Genomic DNA, 26,945 nt, shown 5'->3' with positions numbered 1-26,945 from the left:
AAAGTGCCAGAATTAAGATTGGCTGTGCAATCTTAATTGTGCTTCTTTGGGCATATGGCTTAATTTCATGATCTTATACTATTTTTTTCCCACAGGACTCTTATCTCATTCAGTTGAGCACTTTAGATATCCGTAACTGGTATATGGTCCCTAAGAGACCATCCTCAGCTGGTGCAAGTCCCACGGACTTGATTGGGAGATGTGGTGCTCAGCATGTCTGAAAATCTGGCCCTTTATTAAGGTGCCTAACAATAGATAATTGCCTAACTTCAGGTACCAAGCAAATTTTGTCCCAATAGAAAAATAATCATCCATCCCCCAAAAGCCATGATGGTACCTTGATTGAAATAAGAATGGCCTTATAATCATTGAAATGCATATGTCTACAAATTTAAATCATGATCTAATGTCTGCACCCTTTGTATACAAGCCCAGGTAAAATTATATTTCTCTCATATGGACACTGATTCATTTGTCTAATCCTCTTTTTGTAGAATAAACAAAAGCAATGTTTAGGATTGCTATTTGTCCACATTGGCTATTCAGACTTTTTATGTCATGTTACATTTATTTCTGGATGACTGCTCCTTTTAAAATAAACATTGTGATAAGTATGAGTGATTCATCAGCTACACTGAAATTTTAAATCAAAGAACATGATAATCTAAGAAGCGCTTCTATATGCTCAGCCAGATTCATGGTGTCTTTTACAATGTACGTGCAGCTCATCAACCTGGCAGACTCCATCGGCTCACTGAAGCTTGCAATGAAAGGACACTGATGGAGTGTTCCTCCCCAAGGTTCTAGGTACAAGAAAGTGCCCATTGATTGTTAAAAAATGTAAGAGTGACTGGATTTTGGGCATCTCGGATCAGATGAATGTCCTGTGATTATCAAGATTTCATTTTTAGAAGTTCATTGAGATAAGTATGTGTCACTGAAGTGAGGGTCTGTCAAACCACTTGAGTGGCTTGGACAGTGTCTGTCTGGGTGGGATCTGAAACTCTTCTCTTAAATTCAGTATCACAAACAACTAATAAGAAAATGCAAATCAGTAGCTGGGATTTTCCTGAGTGTTTGTTGCAGTTCCAACTAAAGCAGTTCTCATGAATCAAAGAACTGAGCAGGATTTCTCCTGCAATAACTCCTATGTGTTTGCTGGGGCACGGTGTGATGTCAGAAAAGCATCACAAAAAAGCAGAGCTTTATGGAGAAATCTGAAAGAGGATAACAAGGAAGCCCTTTGCAGATGTGTATTGGGGGCTCTTCCCATGCCTGAGGGGCAGCATGGGAGAAAGCACAAAGGTGCTTGTTTGAAAAGGTAACAGGATGCAGTGGAGGCTGGCACTAAGGGACAAGCACAGGAGGAAGTCAGCATCTCGACATTGAATGAGAAATGGTAGGTAGGGTGGGGATAGGCCATGAAATGCCTTGAATGTGAAACTTTTAATTGATGTGACAGAGAATGGGGAGCCAACAGAGCAAAGTATGGTGAGAGTGAAAAGCTAGGAGAATGCTCTTTGCAGCAGTATTCTGAATGGATGTGAGCAGGACAATGTTGTATTCGTCAAGGCCAGGCACACGTGTGTTGCAGTAATTGAGATGTGAGATGCTGACAGCCAGGATGAGAGTTTTAGCAGTGTGGATGGGTAGGGGAAAGGCTTTATCTTAGAGACATTATGCAGAAACAATCAACAATACTTGGGCATAGTCTGGATGGGAGGACCTAAAGAGAGGTGCGAGTACACTCAGGTTAAGGATCTAAGAGACAAGCAGGTTGGTGGTGTCACCCACAGAGGTCAAGAATGAGGTAGTGGGGAGCCACGAATGGGGAGGGCATTAAAAGCTCTGTTTAAGCCTTGTTGAGCTTGAGCTCACAGCTAGACATCCATGACAGGATGTCAGAAAGAAAAGCCATGATCTGAACTGGACAGAAGGCGAAAGGTGTGGAGTAGAGATAAGATACTACTGAAGCACCAGGAAATGCATTGATTCAGTACAGTCCCCAAGCAACTTCTGAAAACATGGCTCCTATGACTGCCCAGTGGAGATTAAAGCTATCCTCTCCTGGTGAGACCCTCAAAAGTGTGGAGGTGAAAATACCATCTGCCCTCCTCAGGCATGAATACTTACTTGCAAGCAGTGACCCCTGTTCGCACAGGAAAGTACAGTTTGCCCCTCAGTATGTAAGTGGAAGTGAACCAAGCCCATGATGGTGCCTGGGTTGTTAAGCAGAATGTTAACAGGGAAAATAAAAATCAAAAGAAGAGCAGACATAAAGGTTTCTCACAAGAATGCACTAAGAAAGTTCTTAAGCCATGAAGGCCACTCAAGCAAATGCTAGTGATTCTGTGTCTGTGCCTAAGCCTGAGCTGATTCTAGTGAAACCTACTTCTTGAAGCACAGGTGCTTCTTTCAAGGAAACAATAATTATAATGTCTTCCTCTAGCACATCACCATAACAACTAATGAAGCAAAAATGCATCCTTTGAGTAATCTCCATGAAGATTACAAATAGATGAAAGAAGAATACAGGTAAAAAGCTAAGTCTCTGAAGGTTCATTACGGATAATTTTCAAAGCACTGGCAAAAATCAGGCTACTAAGTTCATTCCAAAAACAAAGCAAACCAAATAAATGGGGTCTTCTGAAAAGCCAGCAAAAAAATCCCCTGAAAATCATACAAAAAGTAGTAGGAATAAAAGAGCTGGAAGAAAGTGACGATATAAACTCAGTTCAGTACTTGGAGGTGAAAATAAGTTTTATTATTCAGAGCGGGCAAACTCATGGTGAGGGAACTCTGGTGAAAGCAAGTATTATATCAGGAATGCTGCTTTATGCAGGCATTTTTCAGAAGTTAGATCTTGGTGGATTTCAAAAGCTGCAGCAGTTTGAACAGAGGGTTATAAAATTGTATATCTGCTTTTTTCACATTATCCTTTAATAGTGATAAATGTTGAATATTTTTAAGAAACAAGAAATAAAAATGTAGTTTAAAAATTTCAGCAAATTATGATAAATACTTAACTGGTATAAGAGATCATTAGCAATCGCACTCCATTGCTGCTACTGTGTCTTAAAGGACCCTAATTGAAATCACATCCATGATTGTGGCTCATGAGCTACATACTCTGCAAGAGTGGAAATTAGTAAATGCTCATCTGTATTCTTTACCACCCACCTTTACTCCAGCATGGCTTGTGCATAGAGGGTACTTCCAACATGTTTCTTTAGATTTCTCACCTTAGGTGAAATTCATATGACTGGCACAAAACCCAAGTAAACAGGCTTCACATGGCTCGAAGAATGGAATCTTTCCCTGCCCATCACCTGTGTCCAGGATGCAGCGCATCTTCACAACCAGTCCATGGCTGCTGCTACAGCAGGGTTCCCAGCTAGTGATTCTGTGCAGTTGGCAGAACTCTTCTCCATAGCTCCACCATTTCCCTGACCCACCCCTGAACTCTGCCTCAATGCTTCTTTAGAGAGACATGATCCACAGCAAGCAGAGGGTTGTGAAGCCCCTTGTGCATGGCCTCTGGACTCCCTGTTCTTCCCACCATAAAGCAATTAGCCTTGTTAAATGGGAGAAGTAGGATTCTGCCCTCTTTTAGAGGAGCTTATCCTAGGAGATTAGTAACACTATATATCAAAAGTGGGAATAGTGTTGAAAAATCCTATAGTCGTTGACTAAATTTAAGTGTAATGAATAACTGATAGCTATGACTCAACTGTCTACATTTCTTCCCTGTCTAGCAAAACAACAATGTACTGTCCACTGGTTCTGGATAGAGTTTTCACATAGTTTCAGGTAATGATTAACTGTAACGGATTAAAATACCTTCAGGAGAAGTGTTGAGACATTTGACAAATAGTTAGGTTCAAAAGTATAGTCAAGTTGTTCCCATAGCTCTTCTTCCATTCAAAAATATTTCTTCATAAAACTCGAGAACTATTTAATTTTAAAGTTGTCCCACGTCTTATAAAGTCAGCATCTTCATTATATATTTCCATTATCCAAAAGGATTCTATTCACTAGCTACATGTATATAAAGTGTGAATGAGTTTGTATAATCTATGCATAATATACATAAACAGAAGTCATTTCAACAACCATAGAACTGCAGCCATCTCTTGGGTGGGACATAGCAGATGTTTAACAGTATATATTGTAGGAAAACTGCATAAGGACAGGAAGTGAAGAAGAATACAGTATGAAAATAAAGGGTGAATTAGGCAAGACACTATGGCTAACTCTTCTCCGCTTGTGAAAAGTACCATTGGATTTTCCCAAGATAGTTCTCTCTGTGATCCCCAGTATCATTAATGTTTGCTTGGAATACTAGACTTAACTCTCCAGAAGATTTATCCTGACCAGGCATTTTACTGACTGCCATCTCTAGTACCCATTGCATTGAGCCTACAGGTAAGTTTTCTTCCTGTCCCAGCCCTTTGCTGTGTTTTCTACCAAATTCCTAAAGGTCTCACTCCTTTTACTGTATATTTCATGATCACAACATCAGCCCACTCAACCTGAATTTGATCAAACTTGTCCACAAGTAGATGGGAAATTCTACACACTGAAAAAAATCTAATTATTTCCAAGCAAAGGAAACCAGGATTTTAAAAAATTCCAGTGGGCAGAACTTCTGAGACACAGACAGGGTGGTACAGCGAATCTTCTTTTATCTCCATGACAGCTGCAGCATAGGAGTTTAAAAATACTCTATGCTGTTATCAAACCAGCCCTAGCAGGGGGATGGATTTATGACTGCACAGTCTCTAGATATTATGATCTTAAAATAAGTAAATGAGGTACTCTATCATGAATTTGTTAATGTTTAGTCACTGACACTGACACCAAGCAGAGGTGTACAATGATGTATAAAAAACACAATACCTTAAACATTATCATGTTCATGATACAGATGTAAATTGAAGAATTATGTCACATACATAAATCATTCATTTGCACATGCATGTTAAAACTTTATTTTCCATGCAATATTTGCCTTTTGGGTGATTGTTAGAGGAGGCAAAGGTCTGGCTTTACTTTTTCAAAGGCAACAGAGTGAATGTAACAAGCACAAAAAGTTACAGTATTCCTTATCAGAATATAACAAGATTACAATAAATCAGACTTTCCATTACCGCTGGGTGAATTCTTCAGAAAGCTTGCTATGAATAGTAGTTTGAATTTTAGATCGTCTTTGATTGCATTCAAAACCCTTTTTTGTTCACTGTTCATGAAAACTCTAGTAAACAAGATTGCCAGGAATGTCTGCAAAACCAATAAATGTTCACTGAGTACTAGAGAATATTCATGGAAAACAGTTTTAGTGTATATTTGCAATAGAAACCTAACTCCTAAGAGTAATCTAATCAGAAAACAGAAAGAACCCTTATGAGCTGGGTGTCTAAGCAATGCTGTTCATACTTTCATAATGCTGTTCATAATTTCTAACTTCAAATACTTGCAACGAGCTACAGAAAGAACTATATTCATGGATGCTATGCGATGAATCATTCTGAACAAATTGCATACATTTAAGAAATATCTGTCCAACATTATTTTCTACATAACCAACATGGCAGCACGCATTGCATTATCACAGTTAGCAGCAGTAAGAAATACTCACCAATTTCAGACCAAAAAGGAACACTGGTAACTGAAAAATTACAAATTGTTAAAAAAAAAACACATTTCTTTACTTTTGTTAGTAACATAAGAGAGGCCGTACCGGGTCAGACCAAAGGTCCATCTAGCCCAGTATCTGTCTACCGACAGTGGCCAATGCCAGGTGCCCCAGAGGGAGTGAATCTAACAGGCAATGATCAAGTGATCTCTCTCCTGCCATCCATCTCCATCCTCTGACGAACAGAGGCTAGGGACACCATTCTTAAATTATTAAAAGTGACAATTTTTAAAATCAAATTTCTTTGTCTGTATTTTCTTTGTATAACACAACAAGGACAATTCAAATCAATTAAACCAGTTTCATTTTTGTGTACAGACTGTTTCAATTTCAGGTTCTTCGTGCTGCAGTGTTTGAGTTTCAAACACTGCTTGGAAATGTTTATGTATTTAAAGACAACAGTTTTTACTCAAATTTAAGTATTATGGCAACAATGGTCTTATCTTTTTTTATAAAAGTTGTTTTACAACATTTAAATTTTAGGATAAACATAAGTTGACAGTGTCCCTTTTAATTCCTTTTCTACCATTTTCATGAGACTGTATTGTGTAACAGCAATGGCAACATATGTAAAATACAATTCACTGATCAAAACATTAGAAACAGTTTGCTTTAGTTTTAGAAACATGTATCTCACTGAGCACATACTAAAAATGATAGAAGGAATGTTCCATTTATTCCGTTAGAAAGAGGCAAGGATTTTACAGGTTGAGTTTGAAAAAACATATTAACATTAATAATCTGAGAAATATTCAGCAAAGAAGCTGAATCAATATTATGTAAGATTCTTAAACACATAGTTTGGTTGAACATTGCTAGAGGCAGAGAGGTAAAGCAGTACCTGCACTGTGTATAAACTCCCACTATAAAGTCCCACTATAGAGACAAAGCTGTTTCTCGAGCACAGAACAGTCCCAGAAGATGGCAGCACTTTGTGTGAAGAGCTTTTGAAAACCCAAGTATGAGACTTTCCCTTGAAATAACAGATGTGAGTGAATCCATTCACAGGTCTAAAGGGTTTGAACATGTTCCTGTAAATGGAGCCAATGTAGTCAAGATTCAAAACGACATCTGGGAACCTTACCATTCTAGTGTGTTTTGTTTGTTGTTTGAACCCACTGTCTCAGGTCTGATAAGCCATTTGGCATGTCCAGAATATAGTTACCAATTGCAGTGACTCTCCCTATTCAAGCTGTATTTCAGCAAAGAATCAGCCTGCCATATATGTAACTTCAGCAAGATGTTTATAGTTCTAATAGGAACTATGACGACAGTCCTCGGGAGGAATCCTTGGTGCACACTGGTGAAAGGATTGCTCCCACTGGAGCCTTTAAATGTTACCTGTTCGTGGTGAGAAACTGGTGGCAAAAGAGAATCACACAGGGTGGGCAAATCCATTTTCCCTTTTTTAGAGGTAGGACTGTCTGAACTTTATACATGAACTGGTTCACACTGTGCTTGAGAGCTGAGGTAAGGAGAGTCAGAGAGGGGAAAATCCAATGACAAATGTGGATCTGACATAGCAGAGGGCTGGCTAAGTGAGAAGCCCCCTTTCCATGTTCCAGGTCCTGTATCATGGCACCTTCCTTGGCTGAGGATGCCTGGACAGGGCTTGCTGGGGGAGTTCCTGACAGCTTCCGGAAGTTTAAACAGAATAGGGCCTAGCCCCACAAATGAACTAACCTGCCCCTCCCCACAAGCCCAACCCCCATTATACCCAAGACACACCTCTGCAGACATGGCCACTGGTCCCTATCCTCTCACCCCGCCCCCCCTTAGCACTGCGCTTCCTCATGCCTCTCGGTGCTGCCTTGATGGGGCTCAGCTGGGAATCCCTCACCTCTCTATAAGGCAGGGAGGGGAGCTTCTTCATCCCTCAAAGGAGTGTGGGGTTGCTCTGGGGTCAGAGAGGAGGGGATGCTGAACTAGCTGTGGAGCAAAGGACTAGGTGTTTCAGGAGTGCTCCTGGCCCTTTAAGAGTGGGGACATGGGCAGGACCTCTGTGTCCTCCATGTGTTTGAGGGAGAAGGAAGCCCCTCAGCACTTGAAGCTGTGAGATATTGAAAGGTAGCCAGGCAGAGAGGTTTCCCCATAGACCCGAAGAGGAGCCAAAATGGTACTAAGCTGTACCATACAGTAAAGTGACCTCCCTAGAAGTGGGGAAAATTTTGACAATGTAACCAAGACGGTAAAACCCAAACTCAGGCAGGAGTCATGCAGTTGCCTGGCTCTCTGGCAAGCTGGGCCACCTTTGAACAGTGTTGAGCTGGCTTGCAGTCAGGGACAGAAGCCTCATTACGTTGCAGTGTTTCCACCTGAGTCCGGGAGAAGTTTGGCAGGTTTATTTTGCTTTGAGTGCGAGAGTTTGTCCAAATCTGAAAATCAAACAAATCTGTAGGAGTGCTCACCCATGCAAAGCAAATTTAGAACACACATGCGCACAAACAGACACCCTGAACTGAAGCCACCAAGTCCTGACTTCTGGCTGAGGTACATATAAATTGAAAAACTACTCTTAGTGAACTGTTTACTTTTCATTTCAGCATTTGTAAGCATTTTGGCTCTTTCTCTTTCTCTGCAGATCTGCTCTAGAGCTAGATTATGTCTCCACCTGAGTTCAGGGCAGACTGGAGAATGAATCATAACTCACTGAGTCATAGTTCTTCAACACCCCCCAGGCCTCCATTTCACTTTGCTCAGGGTGGGTGGGTGAGGAAATAACTTCCCTCTGTGTAACCGGCTAATTATAGTGACTAAGCAACAAGGGACGTGATGCTAAAGCTCCTCCCATTTTGTCTGTTTCTCTCATGGGGGAGCACTGGGCAAGCAGCTCAATGTGCCTGCAGTCACAGTCTGAGCAGTGGGGTATTACTGCTCCTTACTCCCTCTATAGTCAACTAAGGGCTGACAAGCTAGCCCTGAGTGTTTACAGCTGTTTCTTTGTATCTGGGACATTTTCTGTTGCAATGATATCATCCATCTCCAGCTGTGCTAATGAACAAAGGGAGCAAGAGGCAGCAAGCAACATTAACTGACATTAAAGCATATGAGTTCAGACTAGTTTTATTTATTTTGTGAAGTGCTCCATTCGGTGACATAATTAAATACCATACACACAAAAATTTAAAAAAATTAAAAATCCCACCTGGCTGTGTATTATGAGTTTCCTTATTATATAAAATTGCCAGAGGCATTACGTCTTTGAACAGGCATTGAGGTACTACTGCCAACTGTATCTCCCTGTACAGCCAGGAATGACGCTGTAGCGGACAGGCGCATGACACTGTCTTCTACATCAAAACACTGTTGCTGTGGGTAGTTGTTTTATCTATATCTGACTATTCCATGTTTACAAGTATTCAAATCTCCATGGGGTTACTTGAATCAGCAGTAGTCCAGAAGGGCTAGTGTAAGCACTGAGGTTTCAGACCTTTTTTCAGGGAACCTTATTTGGGTAGTTGATATGCAGCCTTTGAAGAATCTCTGTTATAGATGGTCTTTGGAACCAGGTGTTTCCAGTTGACAGGAATATCTTTCTGGGCAGTCACCCAATCCAGAGAAAATGAGTCTCCATGTCTGCTGTCCTACAGAAAGCCTCAAGCTTCTTGGCTTGGCAGCTACAAAGGTAACATCTTATTTAGAACATCTTTATTAAGTGACCAAGCACTGCTGACTACTAGCAGGCACAGAGTTTGCAACTCCACCCTCCCAGTCGCTGTACTCTGCAAGTAGATTCTTGGGAATGATTGACAGTCAGGTAGGAAATCTTTTAAGAGGTTTTTCTTGGGAATTCCTTGGCTGGCAGATCTGTTCTGGAGGCCAGATGGGGAAAGGACGAACTAACCATGTGACCCAAATGTAAAGCCACTTCCCTTCAGCCCTGAGTGCACAGGGGTTCTAAATCATTACCATTCTGATTACACATTTTACACCCACTTTGCAGAGGTGAAAATGACTAAGTTGCAGGGCAACTGAGAAGCTGGCCCACTGTGTCCACTTGCCACACCATTCTCCAACAACAGGGGAGTATTTAAAACACTCTCTGCCTGTAGACACCAAGCCCTTGAATTCCCCAACAATGACCATTCAAGAGAATTACTATAACTTTTCAGCTATAATAAATCCCACATGCTGCATGGCTTTATGGGGGTGGGGGTAGTAAGCAGTCCCAAGAATCAGAAGTTGTGTAGCATATGAAGTTGAGAGATCATGTGCATGAACTTTTCTTCTTAGTGGGTAGCTCTCCAATTCCCAGTTACTGAGACGGGTTTTTCCTTGCCTTCAGGCATCTGTGTGTCCTACTGACCTTTTTCCTGGGTAGATCAGTCTTCTGTGGAGCCAGCATCCCCTTTCTTCCAGAACTTGCCTAGTTTGGAAAGAACCCATAGATGTTTTGTCCAGGACTGGGTTCCTAAAGTGTAACTGTCACATCTAATACATCAATTCCTAACTTACCAGCTGCAGAGCTTGGCTTTTTTCAAAGGGAGAGTGTTTGTTTATTCAGATAAAGATGCATGAACTATTAGGCATTCTTTTGTATGCAAACATTTTCTGTTTTAGAATCTTTACACAATCTTTATTTCTGGCCACCACCCTTCCATTTGGATTTGGCTCAGTGAGTGAAACAAGATCTAGCTTGTCAGGAAAGCTACACATTAGCTGTCGAGAGAAAATACTTTTTTTTTTTTTTGGTAACATTCCTTAGGATATATTTTAGTTTGGCTTCATATGTGCCTAAGATGCATCTTCCCTGGTTTTGTACCTTTTTCAAAGCTTTTTCACTACCAGATGTCTGAGTTTTTTCAGCAGGCAGATAAAATGTCTTTTTGTGCTATCTTTGATATACTAGAAAAGGTAGGAATAAGAAAAAGACTGCACATACACTCTGAGACCACAGAAATCTTATTCACAGAGTGGAATCTTTTGAAATGTCCCAGGTTCCATGATCACAAAAAGATTATATTTTTAGTGTTGCCAATCTTTTAAAATAATGAGCCAAATTCTACTGTGTTGCATTAGTGTAACTGAGAGCAGAATTTGGCCTAATAAGAATATGCAAGGGGCCCAGAGCTGATAGAAATCAATATAACAGTGTTCTGAGTGCTGATGCTCCAAAGTGGCCATGAAAAAAGAAGATGGATGAAAGGGTAAACAGGGAGAGAAGGAACTGGTCCTGGAAACAGCAGATCTACTCTAAGGAGCGAGTTTGCAGGTACCGACAGAAAAATGGGGTCATTATGATCAGTGAAAGATGTGCAGTGTTTGGGGAGGAGAAAAGGAAATAATGGTTTTCAGGAAGTGGACAGCTCATCCTTAGAAAGATATGTATATATGTTTGAATGATCCAACCTTAGAAGATATGTTGTGTGCTTAGATTTCCAGAAAGCCTTAACAAGGTCCCTCACCAAAGGGATTTTTGGCGTTATTTCGGCGGCAACGCCTCTAGATGACACTACTTGTCGGCAGCATTTCGGCAGCGACGCCTATTGACTTGCCGCTTGTTGGCAAAATATCAGCAGATGCTCGGCTGCTGCCACGATCCTCCGTGGCTCGTCATCTGGTGCCCACCAGATGAAAAAGGTTGGGGACCACTGGGGGCTAATTTATCTACAACTAATCAGGAAAGAGAGAGTTTGTGGATAGATCTCTGAAGATGTCCACGCAGTGTGCAGCAGCAGTTAAAAAAGCAAGCAGGATGTTAGGAATCATTAAAAAAGGGTTAGGCAATAAGACAAAGACTATCTTATTGCCCTTATATAAATCCATGGTACGCCCACATCTTGAATACTGCGTACAGATGTGGTCTCCTCATCTCAAAAGCGATATACTGGCATTAGAAAAGGTTCAGAGAAGGGCTACTAAAATGATTAGGGGTTTGGAACAGTCCTATATGAGGAGAGATTAAAGAGGCTAGGTCTTTTCAGCTTAGAAAAGAGGAGACTAAGGGCATGGCTACACTTGCAGTTGTAGAGTGCTGGGAGTTACCACAGTAGGGAAAACGCTTTACACTCTCAGCTGGAAGCGCGCTGGCGTGGCCACATTAGCAGCTCTTGCAATGCCACAAAGAGCAGTGCATTGTGATAGTTATCCCAGTATGCATGTGGCTGCAACATGCTTTTCAAATGTGAGGGGTGGGGTTGAGTGTGACAGGGAGTGTGTTGTGTGTATGTGGAGGGAGAGAGAATGGGTTTTGGGGAGGGGCTGAGAGCGTGCCAGCATGTTGTCTTGGAAGTTCAGACAGCAGTAGACCTCCCCTCCACCCCACCTCTCTCTCACTCACTCAAAGCAAGCAGCATTCCTCAGTAATGGTTCCTTTGTCCCGAAGCAGATAAGCAGCCAGCTGTCAGAAATGGAGCTTTGAAAGGGCATATCCGCATTCCTACAGCGAGTTCAAAACAATGACAAGAGTGGGCACTTGACTTAAGGGGATTATGGGAAGTTTCCAAAGGTTTATCACAGCGCAGTAATGCAACACCTCGTTCACAATGGTGCCACGGTGCTCCAGCAGGGGTGCATCAAACGTTATTCCACTCGCCGAGGTGGAGTACCAGCAGCGCTGCAGTCAGAGTGCTCTACCTGCCTTGCCAGTGTGGAGGGGTAGTGCGCTAGTGTGCCCAGGACTCCTTTATTGCACTGTAACTCACAAGTGTAGCCAGGCCCAAAGGGGGGATATGATAGATGTATATAAAATCATGAGTGGTGTGGAGGAAGTGAATAAGGAAAAGTTATTTACTTGTTCCCATAATATAAGAACTAGGGGCCACCAAATGAAATTAATGGGCAGAAGGTTTAAAACAAATAAAAGGGAGCTCTTCACACAGCGCCGATTCAACCTGTGGAACTCCTTGCCTGAGGAGGTTGTGAAGGCTAGGATTATAACAGGGTTTAAAAGAGAACTAGATAAATTCATGGAGGTTAAGTCCATTAATGGCTATTAGCCAGGATGGGTAAGGAATGGTGTCCCTAGCCTCTGTTTGTCAGAGGGTGGAGATGGATGGCAGGAGAGAGATCACTTGATCATTGGCTGTTAGGTTCGCTCCTTCTGGGGCACCTGGCATTGGCCACTGTCAATAGACAGAATACTGGGCTAGATGGACCTTTAGTCTGACCTAATATGGTCTTTTTTATGATCTTAAGGTCAAAGGCAGTATGACTAGTGCATGTGAATTTTTATTTAGTTTGTAAGTATGCTGTAATTTTTAGTCTGTTTTGTTTTAAACATCATCCATCCAAGGGACAAAAACAATAGCATATTTGTTCACATAAACTATTTGGTGAATACTTATGAACAGCAAATACATTAGCTGGAATTGGAATCAGTTTGTGAAGCGTAGAAAGGGCAAATTTTAGTTAAAATAAATCACCAAGACTTGTGAGCTCTATCGTCAAGGATAACTTCGGGTCCCTGTAACTCCTAGTATAATGAACTGGCTCAGACATACTGAAATGATCAAAGAGGAATGACATACGTATTTGTAAGTTTTATTTTGGTACACAGGTATTATTAACATTACGTATAATTTATACAGTAGAGTCTAATGTTTGACATGTGCTGTTACAAACACATTATGAAGAGAGAGTCCCTGTCCCAAACAACTTATATGCTAAAAAGGACAAAAGGATAAAAGGTGGGGGGAAATAAAACAACAGATAAACATGGGGTTTTGTTATTTTTAATTTTCCTTTTATAATAATAGTATGAACTTATATTTAACCTTTCCTCCAAGGAGTTAAATGTGTCTTAAAAACCACCTCACAACATCTTAAATATTGTGACTTTCCCAAGGCTATACCGTGAGTCAGTGGCAGAGTTGGGAATTGAAGCCTGGTGTTCAAGCCACCATTCCCCTTCTCTAACCATACTTTCTTTCCTTTCATCTTGTACTCTCTACAGTTGCTTCACTGTTGTGAAGGTTGGGTGAGGTTTTTTGTTCCCCACATGCTTTGAAATGCAATGAAAACCTCTTTCTAGTCATGTATTAATAGCTGCAGGGGAAATTACCTTGAATTCCATCACAGAAGACAGATTCTCTATTGGGGTAGTAACATGCAGATGACCACACCTATACAATAGTAATTGCATTTCACAATAATGTAGGTTTGATTATTTTTCACTTTATAATGCTAATAAAATACGTATATATAAACTCTACACAGTAAAACAAAAGACATTTTATATTCCTAAAATGGCTTTCTATTATAGTGTTATAATAAGTTATGGTGATTTTTTTTCTTTTCACAGTTGGTTTTAGAAGGTTCATTCCACAACATGAAACCTGAAAAAATGGGATTTATACATCTCTCCAGGTATAGTCACTTCACTATTTGTATGACTTGCCAGCATATTGAACTCAGTCAGAAAACAGTCAAAGGAATACCAGTACTTTAGAGTTATTGTACACTTGATAAAAAATCTCCTGGACTGATTTCTCTAGGACCCAGAAAGACTGGGAGTGTTGACCAAAAAAAAAAAAAAATCAGTACCTGAATGAATTCCCCCACCTTCTTATGATTGTGTACCTGTTTTCCTTATAAGGAAAATAAGGAAGTAAGATAAAGAGCAGTGTTAAGTTCCATAACCATGTTGAAGTTGCTTTTATGCACAGCCTGTCGTCTTTACCTATTCAGGTAGCTTTTGTTTTCTTTGTATTAATGTTCTGTCCTGGTATTTTGGAAGTTTCTCTTCAAACCAGTGTAAGTATCATCTTAGAATACATACTTCAGGAATCTATGACTTTTACAACATTCCACATTAATCATTTTACCCTGAAGGTAATTATTCTTTTATACTTTTAATTCACACAGCCAGAACTGAAAACGAATGGGGATTGTATTGCTTTTCCTGTTCTTTCTATTTCTGCTAAGAAATAACAATGTACAAGGTAAGGCGTACAATTAGTGAACTCTGCTTCTTTAAAAGCATATTTTACATTGTTTTCTTTTTAACAACTTTATATTAACTAGCTTCCCATGTTGTCTGTTCAATCATTCCTTTCCACTTAATGAATGTTTTTGACAGAGTGTAGTATGACTACATAGCCAATACATGTATTTAGAGTACATCTGTTCATAATATAGAACTACCTGCACCAAACACACAGACTTTTGAGCCATTTTAATTAAACAAATCAGAGTTTGATCCATCATGAAATTTCACACTACATCTGTGACTCTGGTGGTGTATCTATGGAACCTGGCATAATTTTAACTTCCAGAGCAAATACATTGGAAAGCAGAATGAAACAACTGTAACGTGTACAATGTACACAGATCGATTTTGTTAAAAATTCTAGTTATGATTAAACAAACTTAACAATTATGAAATGCATTTTAGAAAACAAATAATGGTATGCATATCGTGCACAGATGAGTGACCTTTAGGTGCTCACATTTTTATTAATTACCAGCAATAGTGTAATTATTGATCAAGTTAAATACTAAACTAATATAAATATTTTAATGATGGAATTTTGTCAATAATATTAAGTATGTCCTAATGTGTCACTATTTTTATCTCCAATATTTTTAACAAAATGGGACATTTTATAAAAAGAATAATTAAACCCATTATTAATCTCTTACCTTCCTGGGTTTAAATATAGGAAATTGTTCTCCAGGGAGTGCAGTGACTTGTGAAGATTGTTTGTTTTCTGGACCACAGTGTGCTTGGTGTTCTCAAGAGGTAAAGTAAATGATTTTAAAAATTTCAAAGCCATACAATCTGAGTGTTTGCAGTGGCTATGAGTGATGGAATTATTGAATTAATTGGGTCAGCCAGTGCTTTTGTAATGCATGAAGAATTTAGAGGGGGAACATTGCCTGTGTAATTTTCTCTGGAAATCAAAAGTGGTACATCTGGAAATTATGCTTTATTGTTCTCTATTTCTTTAAAAAAAGATCCCCAGCTTTTAGCACCTTTGTTTCTACCTATCAGAGGAGCTGCCCTCATCATTTTGGAAGTGAATATGGTGGGATTATACAGCTCCTGTGATACTGGATAGAGCGCCCAAGATATGGAGGTCTTATGGCTAAAGTATGGGGCTGGGAAACAGATATGGATTTGGTTCCCAGATATGTCACTGACTTCCTGTGTGACCCCAGGCAAGTCATTTAACTTATCTGTAGTTCAGTTCTTAATGTGTAAAATAGGAATAGGAATACGTCCTGGCCTCACAGCAGGTGTTCTGAGCCTCAGTTTGTTAGTGTTTGTGAAGCAGTTGGCTTCTGCGATTAAAGCTCAATAGACATGGCTGTAAATAAATAAAATAAGCAGGGTTCAAATGAGAGCCACACGTCCCTCTCCCTTCTAAAGCAGACGGTGAACAATTAGGTGCTCAGCACTGTTGAAAAGACAGCTGCTTATTCAGGAGCCTAGATATGATTTTTAGAAGCCTAACTTTAGATTTTGGAAATCTTGGCTCTTATAAATACAGATAGACAAACACAGGGTTTTGTGAATCTGTTTCAGCCAACAGCTAGCCAGTCAATTGCTGGTTAGTTTTTGAATTATTGATCAGATAGCTGTGTACTGCAAAATTTCTTAAAATAATGTCTTAGTAAAGTGGATTGTGTTTGATACTTTTGTCCTGCTGAGCACCCGTCATAGCCATTGATTTCAGTGGCAAGTGAGAATGCTAAGCATTTCAAAGGATCAGGTCCAAAGCACATAATAAATATATAAACACAATACATAGATCAGATATGAGAGAGAAACAGAATGTGTGTTAATACCTTATTGTGGTGGTTTACTGTTCCTACCTCTACAGCTCTCTTCTAAGGGACTCTTTAAATAATTTATAAACACTTTCCTTAGGGGGTTTTAGTTGAACAGTAAAAATACCATCTTGGATGAAACTGAAATATCGTTCTTTTTTTAATCCAGTTTTTACTAAAAGCAATTTAGCAATTTGAAAGATATAACACTAAGAAAGTTCCCCTCCAATCCCCCCAAAAAGTGGCTTTTCTATGCTTTTTAAAAAAATAGTTCCTGTACAACTCAAAACACAGGATTTCATAATATGAAATTTTCCAAGCTATTAGGATCATAATTAGGCCAATTGCCATTGGGTGTTTTCATAAAACACAAAAAGAAAACAACTAAGTTCTTGAGTTTGGAAGTACCATGTATAGATCATGTGCATTTATTGGAAATGTCAGTGGAATAAATATAATGTTTGCCCATGGATTTATTTGCTGCACTCAGGTGATGTGGGGCAGGCAAAAAATCTGCATATTTAAGAACTTCATATTTATTTTAGTGTCAGGCTAGACTCAATAAAAGCAGCCATCATAGTCTATTGGATAAAAATACACATTCTAACTAGCCCTGAACCATGTGTTTACCTGATAATGCATGTTTTGAGAAGCCAGAAAATTCAGTGTTAGCTACTGCAGACGGTATGCTTTGCTTTCCAAGGATTTCATAATAATAGGTGATTTTTACATACACTGGGTTTGATCCTGTAGTCAATGGGTGTTTTGTCTGAGTAGATATGAGAAGTGGCCCAAGTACAGAGAGGCAAATTTTTCCCTCCTATGTTTCCACTGAAATCAATGTGACACACACATATCCATGAACAGAATTTGACTTCCAGTGGGAAGTGAAGAGCAGAGTCTTAGCATTAACTCTGAATTTCTGGGCTTTTGTGGATTTAAAGTAATTTTGATGTAACTTTAACAGAGTGTTTCTCAGTGACAAAATTCAGGGGATATTTGCAGTTTAAGGGCAAAGTTTAAATTCCTTATATAGGCACAAGAAAAGAGTATGGACCAGTGGTATGAGCACATGATTAGAAACCAGGAATATCCAAATTTTAATCCCAGCTTTGACATGGAGTTTTCTGTGGCCTTGGTCAAATCACTTAGCCTCTCTGACAAAGTTTTCACACAGCAATGATGATAATACCTTACAACAATGTTGTGGAAATTAATGTGAGTATAGTGCTTTGAAGAGGAAGAGTAATATATAATTATAAAACTCCCATTCCAGTTGGTGAGAGTTTTGCTTGAGTAGGAATGCTGGGGCCTGATCCAAAGACTATTGAAGTCAGTGGAAAGTCTCCTGTTGACTTCAATGGGCTTTAGATTGATCAGGTCCTAAGTGCAGGAGAAGGCCAAACAGCACACAGGGCTGAATTCAAGGAAGTGAATACAAGTGCCACATGTATTTCTGGGCTAAATTTATGGTCATGAAAATATGGTGTTAGTTAAACATCAGGTGTAAGATGGTCAGAAAATAATTTATTTTCCATTGTTCAATAATAAATTTAGCTCTTCCATTCTTTCTGCTGATTGTTTCAGAATTATACAGACTCATCTGGAATTCACGGAAGGTGTGATACTCCAGAAAATCTTTTGTCAAAAGGATGTCAGTTGAACTTTATTGAATTTCCCATTTCTAAAGTAGAAATTCACAAAAATAAGCCCCTTAGCATAGGAATCCAGAAGAATAACTCTGATGTCACACAGATTTCCCCTCAAAAGTTAACTTTTAGACTGCGACCAGGTAAGTTATTCAGTTCATAACTGTGATTCTTTCCTGCTGATGCTATCTTTCCAGGTTTCTCAGACTAAATGGTTAATGATCTAAAAAACAGAATGTATTTACTGTATTTAAATAAAATGTATTAACAAATTCAAAATTAAGCATTAGTTGTAATCATATAAGACCTAGTGAATATTTATCATGTGTTACTCTGATGGATAGATGTAAAATGTACACTATTTAAATTCCCCCCAAAGTACTTTGCATTTATGTAAAAGGAGATTAATCTCCCTGCTCTATTCTCTTCGTGGCCCGGGGCAGCACAAAGGGAATGGAAATGTCACACATCGATGGGGCTGGGAATTCCCTCCGTGGGTGTAGAGCTGGAAGAGCTAGTTCCTTACCGTTCCTCTTGTGCCCTTGACGCAGGAGGTGTATTGAGGGTGGAAATGAAGGGGCCGTGGCCATAGCACAGTAGGCGAGCTATCCCATGGGATGTGGCCAGCTGGTTTCGGTTAGAGGAGTCTGAAGGCCAGGGATGCGGGAACAGTCTTTATAGTGGGTTTGCTAAGAGCCAATGAACCAAACTGTAAACCATATATATAATGGAATCCACTTCAGGCCAGGGGGCACGGCAGCAGCACCTCCAGGTCCCAGCAGCACCTATTCTGGAGGCTTTTCTAACCTGCACCCAGGCCATAGCAGAGATGAGGAGAGAATTGGGAAACTGCAACCCATAGCCAGCTCCCCAGTGTCTCGCCTCTTCATTGCTACCCTGAGAAAATCTCAGCTGCAGCAGAGAATCTGTCGTATAGTGTTTTTATCTGAGGATATCAACATGATTTGCAAGATCTCCTGAGGTCTATGGCGTTACTGTGGATTTACACCAATATAACATAGATCAGAATTTGTCCTAGGGAAAATGAGGCGCAGAGAGGTTTAAATAACACACAGTATGTTTGTATTAGAACCAGGAATAGAACTCAGATGCACTTGTAATCCACTCTCCCAGTCCCATGCTCAGACCACTAACCCTTGCACTCTCTCCTACAAGTGCTAACTTCTGTTTCGTTATAGATTCATATTTGAAGGTTTTAAAGCTGCACTCTGCCATTTGTTTTTTCTAACACACTAGATCTACAGGAATCAAATAGTCCTAATCCTGAAGTTAGTACTTAACTTTTACTGTACCAGTCACGTAATACCTACTTAAGGCCTTTCAGATTTTCTATTTGGAATTTTCATTGATAATTTTATACATTTCTGTTAATTCCACCAATGGCACATACGGTAGCATTAAGAATAAACAGACAGAGTCATTGTTATATTGACCGTAACATTGTCTAAAGTTAAATATGTTAATTTATTATCCATTTCCCCTATGGCTTTACTAGGAAATGAAGAAACAATAGAGATTAAAGTTCGCCAGACTGAAGATTATCCAGTTGATCTCTATTACCTCATGGACCTTTCCGCTTCCATGGATGATGATCTGAATACAATAAAGGAATTAGGCTCAACTCTTTCCAAAGAAATGTCAAAACTAACAAGCAACTTTAGACTGGGCTTTGGGTCTTTTGTTGAAAAACCAGTTTCACCATTCATCAAAACCACAGCTGAAGAAATAAACAACCCTTGCAGGTAGGCAAAGAAAGCAGCTATGTATGTCTTATTATTTAATAGAGGAACACAGATAAGATGGAACACGGGGGGCAAAATCCTGCTCACTGCCCTCACTGGAGCCTTTCCACCTGACTCACTTGCAGTTGAGCGAATAAAGCAAATGGGACTTGGCTCTTGGTTCATACTCTGGTCATTTTCTATACCCCATTGGGTTGTTGGGGGGAGGGGGAGTTTAGGGGGGAAGAGGCTTGCCTTTTTGCTTGCTGTTTAGATTTTCCTGCTAGTTACAGGTGTGTTTGACTGATTAGCACATTGATACTCGTTATATATCTCTTGAATTTGCTTGAAATATATATTATTTATTTAAATCCTGGATTATTCATGTTACAGCTGTAAAGGCTCACCATACTTTTGGGTACTCAAAAATACCAAACAACAATAGTTCAGTATATTTATTAATGTTCTTATTATTTATTTGTTTTAAAGAACCAGGAACAGTCCCCTGAGCCCCATGCTGCATGAGTCCTGCCCAGATCATAACTCTGGGGTGCTTGGGGGGAGTAGGGGCTGCATGCCTGATACTCTTCTCCTCCTCAGAGCAAGTGGGGAGGCGATGTGATGGTGGGAGTATAATGTGCCCTGTAAAGGGCTGGAACAGATTACAAGAGGAGCATAGGAGGAGTATGCCACTGCGGGGTATCACTGGGGCACAATGCCTCCCAGGGCTGTTCCTGGGGAAGTGCCGTTTTCACACCACTTTTTAGCCACAGCTTATCTAAAAGCAGTTTCTCATTAAAATTAACTGAGTGTCATGTTATGTTTTAACCTTGAAGTTTTTTCACTTGGTCTGTTTCACTGAACTATAAAGGTACTACTTTCAGCAATGATATTAATAAAACAAGTTACACAGAAGAGATGTTCACCTGAAAACTAAGCTAGATAGAGTTACAAAGAAACTACCGTCTGTGCATTCTATCTCTGCTTTGGCTGTAAGATATAGACATAGATATATCATTTATTTTATAGAAGTGTTCCACGTGATTGCTTACCCACCTTTGGATACAAACATGTTTTGCCATTAACAAATGACGCTGAAAGATTCAATGAAATTGTGAAAGAACAGAAAATCTCAGCTAATATAGATACTCCAGAGGGAGGATTTGATGCAATTATGCAGGCAGCTGTTTGCAAGGTAATGAAACCTCTAGGTGTAATATTTATTACTCCACATTTTAATATTAATAGATTTTAATGGTATTTAAAAAAAAATAAGCAGCTCTTGTTTTCTCAAAATGTAGACTCTGACCCTGATCTGACTCCACTAAAATCAGTGGAAGGACCCCCACTGAGTTCAGTGGGTATTTGGTCAGACTGTAAAGGTATATTCAAATGATCTCTTTTTTCATTAGAAAAGTGTATATAATGAAGTTAAATACGCACATTGAAAATGATAGTTTTGTAGTTTCCATCTATAAAAGTACTGATCATGTAATAATCGGGTGTCTATGGGAAATGAAAAGCAATAAAATTACCACATAATCATAATAGTTTCTTCAATTTTTTCTCTTTAAATATTTTAATGATTAACAATATTTTATATAGATGACAAGCAGCTATACATACTTCACTCAACACAACAATGGGAAGAAGAGATATGTTGGTCAGAGGCAATGGGGTGAATTCTGTTAAATAATTGTCATGGTGTCTTTTGATGTCTCCTTAAAGCAGAGAGGACATTACCTTTAAAGATCTCTTTGAAAGACCTCTTCTTCTGTGTTCTACCCCATCATCCTGTATTATTTCTATCAATATAATCAAAGTCTATACTAAACCGTTACATTTTAATTACAGGAAAAGATTGGGTGGAGAAATGACTCTCTACATCTGCTGGTGTTTGTGAGTGATGCTGATTCCCATTTTGGGATGGACAGTAAACTGGCAGGGATTGTTATTCCAAATGATGGGCATTGTCACTTGGACCACAATAATGAATATTCCATGTCAACAGTTTTGGTAACGTGCTTTGTACAATTCGTTCATTGTGGAATTTTAAAGTACAGGAAAGATGAATTGGAATATTAATGATAGTGTTCAGTGATATGCAGTAGGAGTTGGGAAATCCAGTCATTTGATGTCATCCATTTTAATTTTAATCACATATTTTCATAAAATCAAAACTAAGGACACAGCATATTGACCTAAGTGATCTCAGAACATGATATGATTAGAAAAAGTGATACCTCTTATTCCCAATAACTGCCACCATGGGTAACATGTGGAACAGAACCTATTGGCATCCTCGCCTTGAGAGAGGAGCAAAAATATGCTTTCATCATTTGTCTTAAAGGAAGTAAATTAAGGAGTGGTTCAGGAATGTGTAGGACATTGCTGAGGTCAGAAAAACATTTCAAACTAAGAGCCAAGTGCTGAAACTAATGCTGTTATTTAATAGTTCTATTATGGTGATATTTAAAGGCCCCTGTTAGGATGTGGGCCATACTGTGCTAGGTAAGTAGTGTCCTTGCCTCCAAGAGTTAGTTTTCTCACCTTCTTAGAGTCTAAATTCAAGAACTAAGAGATTTAAAGAAGATTCCAAAGGCCTGTGTTCCAGTGTGGACTAAAACCTCCTGACCCCAGGCACCAAAGCATGACATACAGGTGGAGCACTCAGTCTTTTCAGGGTAATGTGAGCACCAGAAGGAAAGGCTCTATGTGCACATACACACTTACTCTGTACACATGTAGTGTGTAATTACATGTTTATATTACACTGAGCATGGTATGAATGTATGTTCATTAAAGATAACATGCAATGTTTTTCATCACTATTTTTAACTCCTTGGTCCTTTTGTAAAACAGGGATTGATTTGGCTCTCTATATTTGTTTTCAGGAGTATCCAACAATTGGACAACTAACAGACAAGCTTGTGCAAAATAACGTTTTACTAATTTTTGCTGTAACAAAGGAACAAGTTTACTTATATGAGGTGAGGTAACTAAAATGTGTAACTCTCCAGTGTTTTGCTTTAATGTTCCTTTTGATAATGTTTATACATAAGCCCTTTCTTTTTCAGTTTAAACTGATTTTTACCGAAAATGTCCAGGGTTTTACAAAAAGTATTATTCAGTTTATTTCCAATTTTCACCCTACTTTTCACCCTTCATTCCAATATATAAAAAATAACTGTTGTTTTTTTCAGGAAAATACAATACATTGCATGAGATATGTATTATGATAATATATTAGTCTGTGTGTATATGCAAAGCTGCCTGTTGAAGTAAGGCTATGTATTAGTCTAGATTAGAAGATACACACAATAAACAGGCATGCATGCAAGCTCGGAATTGTGTGTGCATCTGAACACACTGATGAATCTCATGCCACCACATTCACATTTCAAGCTGTTAGCAGATAATGCTTTAAAGATTTAGCACACTAAAATGGGAAGAAAATGAAAATCTGTATCAGAATATGTTTCAGAACACAGGGAACTATTCAAAAGTTTTTAAAAAGCAAAAATAGGAGAAAAGGATGATGAGTATATGCCCTGCAAATGGTGTGGCCCAATTATTAAATTTAAATGTTCATAGTCTAATAGTTCTAAGTCTACAACAGTAAACTTTTTATTCAAATGAAAAGTTTGATCTGGGGATTAGAGAACATAAGAACATAAGAGATGTACTGTTTTCTTAAACTCTGAGGTGGCATTGTGTTTTGAGTTTTGTTTTAGTTCTGCAGCAAACCACATTGATGAACGGAATTCAAAGCATTAATCTACTGAATACATTTTTCCTCTGTCTTTCCATCCACCAAAATAAACCCTGATATTTACCCAGAAAAATTATTAATAGATTTTTGCAATGATTTTTACCTGATTTGTTTGTTTGTTTGTTTGTTTGATAAATTCCCAATAAAAATTGAAAATGAAGGGCCCTATTTATATAGTACCACTTGAGAAGACTAGCATTGAGGAGTCAACCCTGCAAGGTGCATATTTAATTAAAAATATAGCTAGAAAATTAGATACCTGATTTAGAACATCTAAAAACTCAGTTACTTTGAAAGCACCTCATCATGTACTGATTTTATGGTTCTTTATGTAATTGTAAATTGGGTTTTATGTTGAATCACACTGTGAATACCTACTTTTTAAGTCATAGTAGATAAGGATGTTCTACCCTGAAGCTTATCTAAACTGTTCAGCATAATCACTAGCATTAGACAGTTATATCTTAAGATGCTGGGTACTAACACTTGAGCCTGCTTTTTCTCCTGTGAGACAGGGATATCCCTTGAAACAAAATGTCCGCATGAACTTTTGTTCATCTCTCAGATAATGTGTTTTCACGTGATCTGAGAGTTTTCTTCCTGCTCTTCAGTTTGAAACTTCTTTTCAGTGAGATAAGTTGGAAGGTAGCAGGAAATATAAAGTACAAAATGGCAAAATAGAAGGGAGAACTTCTCCCCTCCCCCTGACATCTAACTGCCTGTATGCACTGAGGGGAGAAAAGATACTTAGCATTGTTTGACATGAAGAATACAAGTCTCAGTTACATGAAGACTCTTTTGTTTAAAAAGTCATTGCATGGCAATGGGAGCAGAGAGGGTGGAGAGGAGATTAGACATTTTATTGCAAATGGGACTGGGGCAAGGAGGGGGAAAGATACTTTGCACCACTGTTGTGCATCTATTCAGGGTTTGGCCAGAGGCAGTTCCATCCCTCAGTGAAACTAAAGCAGCCATAACTTGTGTCAGCATGCACATTTTCCCCAGGTACCCCCAGTTTGTCCCCTAGACTGAATATACTTGGGGATTCTCCTATAGCTGGGGAATTTCCCAGTGACCTGTACCAGCAGAACCAGTGTATGGGGTGATAGGACATCCCTGGAGTGGGCCCACAACACTTAAAAGTTCCTTTTTAAAATGATGAGTAAAAAGATGGGTGAGAAAAAAGCCTGTTTCCCATCTGCAGTAAAACCACAGAAAAGTAATCTGACAATTCTGTGCTTCCCCTCCATTATGAGGTGTCTGTGTCATTGTGGAGCATAGGCGGCAGGTGGAGCCCCACTTCAGGGAGGCTAGTCCCCGGCTCACCCCTTCTGCCTGCCCCACTTCTGGAGTCCCGCGACCCTCTGCACCCCTCTCCCATGCCAGAGGAGCCCTGGGCCAGCCAGAGCCCCAAGCCCTCTCCCCCCCCCCACCTGCTTGGAGGAGCCCCAGGTCAGCCAGAGCCACTGCAGACCCTATGCTGCCCCTAAGGAAAATTCAAAAGTTCTTCTCTTCTTCTCTCTTCTGGAAGAGGAACCTGAGCTTTTGATATGCACCATACAGGTTCCAGGGTGACTGAGGAGGCAGTATGTCTTACTCAACTTCCTGGGTTCATTAGTAATTTCTCTGGACTCCAGGGAGATTAGTGATGATCCCAGGAAGCTGAGTAGCACATACCACCTCCTCAGCTGCCCTGGCACCTGCATGGGGAATAATAAAAAGCAAAAGTTTCCCCTGTCAAACCTGCAACCAGGGTCCAGCAGCAGTGGCTACACTAGGGAAAGCCGAGCCTCCCCTGGCCTATTATGCCCACCGCTCATGATGTAGAGGGGACGTGGTAAAAATCTTCTAAAACTTTAAATGGCTAAGGGACCTATGTTCCATTGAAAACACTTTTGAAAATTGTACCCATGGCCTTATAACACTGGATCTGGAGGATCTATAGAAAAGACCGGCTGTAGTCTCACCTATCCCAGATTACACATGAAGACCTAACCATCCATACAGTCCCTGGTTTCAGCCTCCCTGGCAACACATCTCTCTGATGAGCCATGCTATTTTTCGCCTTTTTCCCTGTGTCCTCCAGCCAACTGTCCCTGAACTGGGGTAGAAGTGAAGTCACAGCGCAGGTGAGTTAAGGAGAGAGTTGGAAGTGTAATGTCTTTGGGGATTTTTACAGGGAGCAATTCCCACACATAAGGGGCCTTTTCCTCTCTTCTCTTTCACTCTGAGCTGTGCAGTGGATAGGCACAATGCCCCCATTAAGAGAACTGCCAGTATCCATCTTACTTTATTATGTATATTTTTGCCCAGTCAAGCTGTTGTGAAGAAATCTGTAGTGTCTTAAAAATAAATCCTAGATCAGAATTCAGTGTTTGCAGTCTTATAATCTTGATTTATATTGTCATATTACATTTTCTTTATAATCATAAGCATGGGCGAATCAGACTTCTAGGTTAATATTCTGAGTTTGATTGACACAGGAGGGGAATGTGACAATGCCGTCCCATAGTTTTAGATATGCCCTTTGATGTTTGTGAAAGATAGCCATATAAGTCAGATTTTTTTATTATTATTATTATTATTTTATATTTGCTTTGACTAACTGTCCATCTAACCCGCAGGTTAGTGAGGCTGTGCGCAAGGAACAATAACAGCAGATACTCAGTTAAGTGACAGAGTGCCACATGCTGAAAGATGAAAGCAGTAGATAGAATATGTTTAAAAGAATTGCTATATTCTATACAAGACAGAAAATGATGGCACTTTATTTTTCTGACAAAGAAAGTAGAGAACAAAAAGTAATAGATGGATTAACAATGGCTCACGTTTTTTGTTAGTTGTAAATCTTAGTATAGAGTTCCCAGTGAACAAAGCATGCCACTTGATAATTTTAATACTGGTATAAAACTGACAGAGATACTGAAACATAAAACCTTTGATAAGAACGGTGCAGACCGTGACCACTGGAAAATTCCAAAGGAAACCTTCATGCACTCAGTGAGGGATGGATCTTTTCGGTGCAATAAGACAGTAGATTAAGAGGAGCTGCATAGCTCCAAATTTAGGCGTAGCACTTAATCCAGCACCCATTAAAGTCAGTGGAAAGGTTGCATTGGCCATAGGATCAGGCCCCCAGCCAGCAAACCTTAGGTGATAGAATTTTAATACCTGCTCTGTGGATGCCATAAATATTTAGCTAGTTATACCCTTTGATTATGTAACTATATGTTGCAGTGTGATTATACTTGAGTGACGTCTACTAGTTCCTTATCTGTTGAACTCAGAGTGCACTATTTCCCCTGAGCATGGAGATTGGACTCACCTTAAAATCTTGTATTTTGATTTTAATTTTTTTTTTGCTTTAAATATCT

The 26,945-nt window shown here is 39.5% G+C and overlaps 1 protein-coding gene across 1 annotated transcript in view; it reads left to right on the top strand.

Moving 5' to 3' along the window:
* Nucleotides 1-13,868: 13,868 nt before the first annotated feature.
* The window catches only part of ITGB6 (integrin subunit beta 6), a 46,280-nt gene continuing 33,203 nt past the window's right edge, over nucleotides 13,869-26,945 (top strand). The window contains exons 1-8 of the mRNA XM_044978517.1: nucleotides 13,869-14,002; nucleotides 14,501-14,577; nucleotides 15,298-15,377; nucleotides 17,996-18,200; nucleotides 19,574-19,820; nucleotides 20,829-20,994; nucleotides 21,654-21,815; nucleotides 22,694-22,789. Of these exons, the coding sequence (XP_044834452.1) occupies nucleotides 14,517-14,577; nucleotides 15,298-15,377; nucleotides 17,996-18,200; nucleotides 19,574-19,820; nucleotides 20,829-20,994; nucleotides 21,654-21,815; nucleotides 22,694-22,789 (1,017 nt within the window). The 5' untranslated portion in view covers nucleotides 13,869-14,002; nucleotides 14,501-14,516. The remainder of the gene's footprint in view (nucleotides 14,003-14,500; nucleotides 14,578-15,297; nucleotides 15,378-17,995; nucleotides 18,201-19,573; nucleotides 19,821-20,828; nucleotides 20,995-21,653; nucleotides 21,816-22,693; nucleotides 22,790-26,945) is intronic.

The sequence above is a fragment of the Mauremys mutica genome, chromosome 10 (genome assembly GCF_020497125.1).
Source record: "Mauremys mutica isolate MM-2020 ecotype Southern chromosome 10, ASM2049712v1, whole genome shotgun sequence".
NCBI classification, from domain to species: domain Eukaryota; kingdom Metazoa; phylum Chordata; order Testudines; family Geoemydidae; genus Mauremys; species Mauremys mutica.
This window is presented reverse-complemented; position numbering and strand designations above follow the sequence as displayed.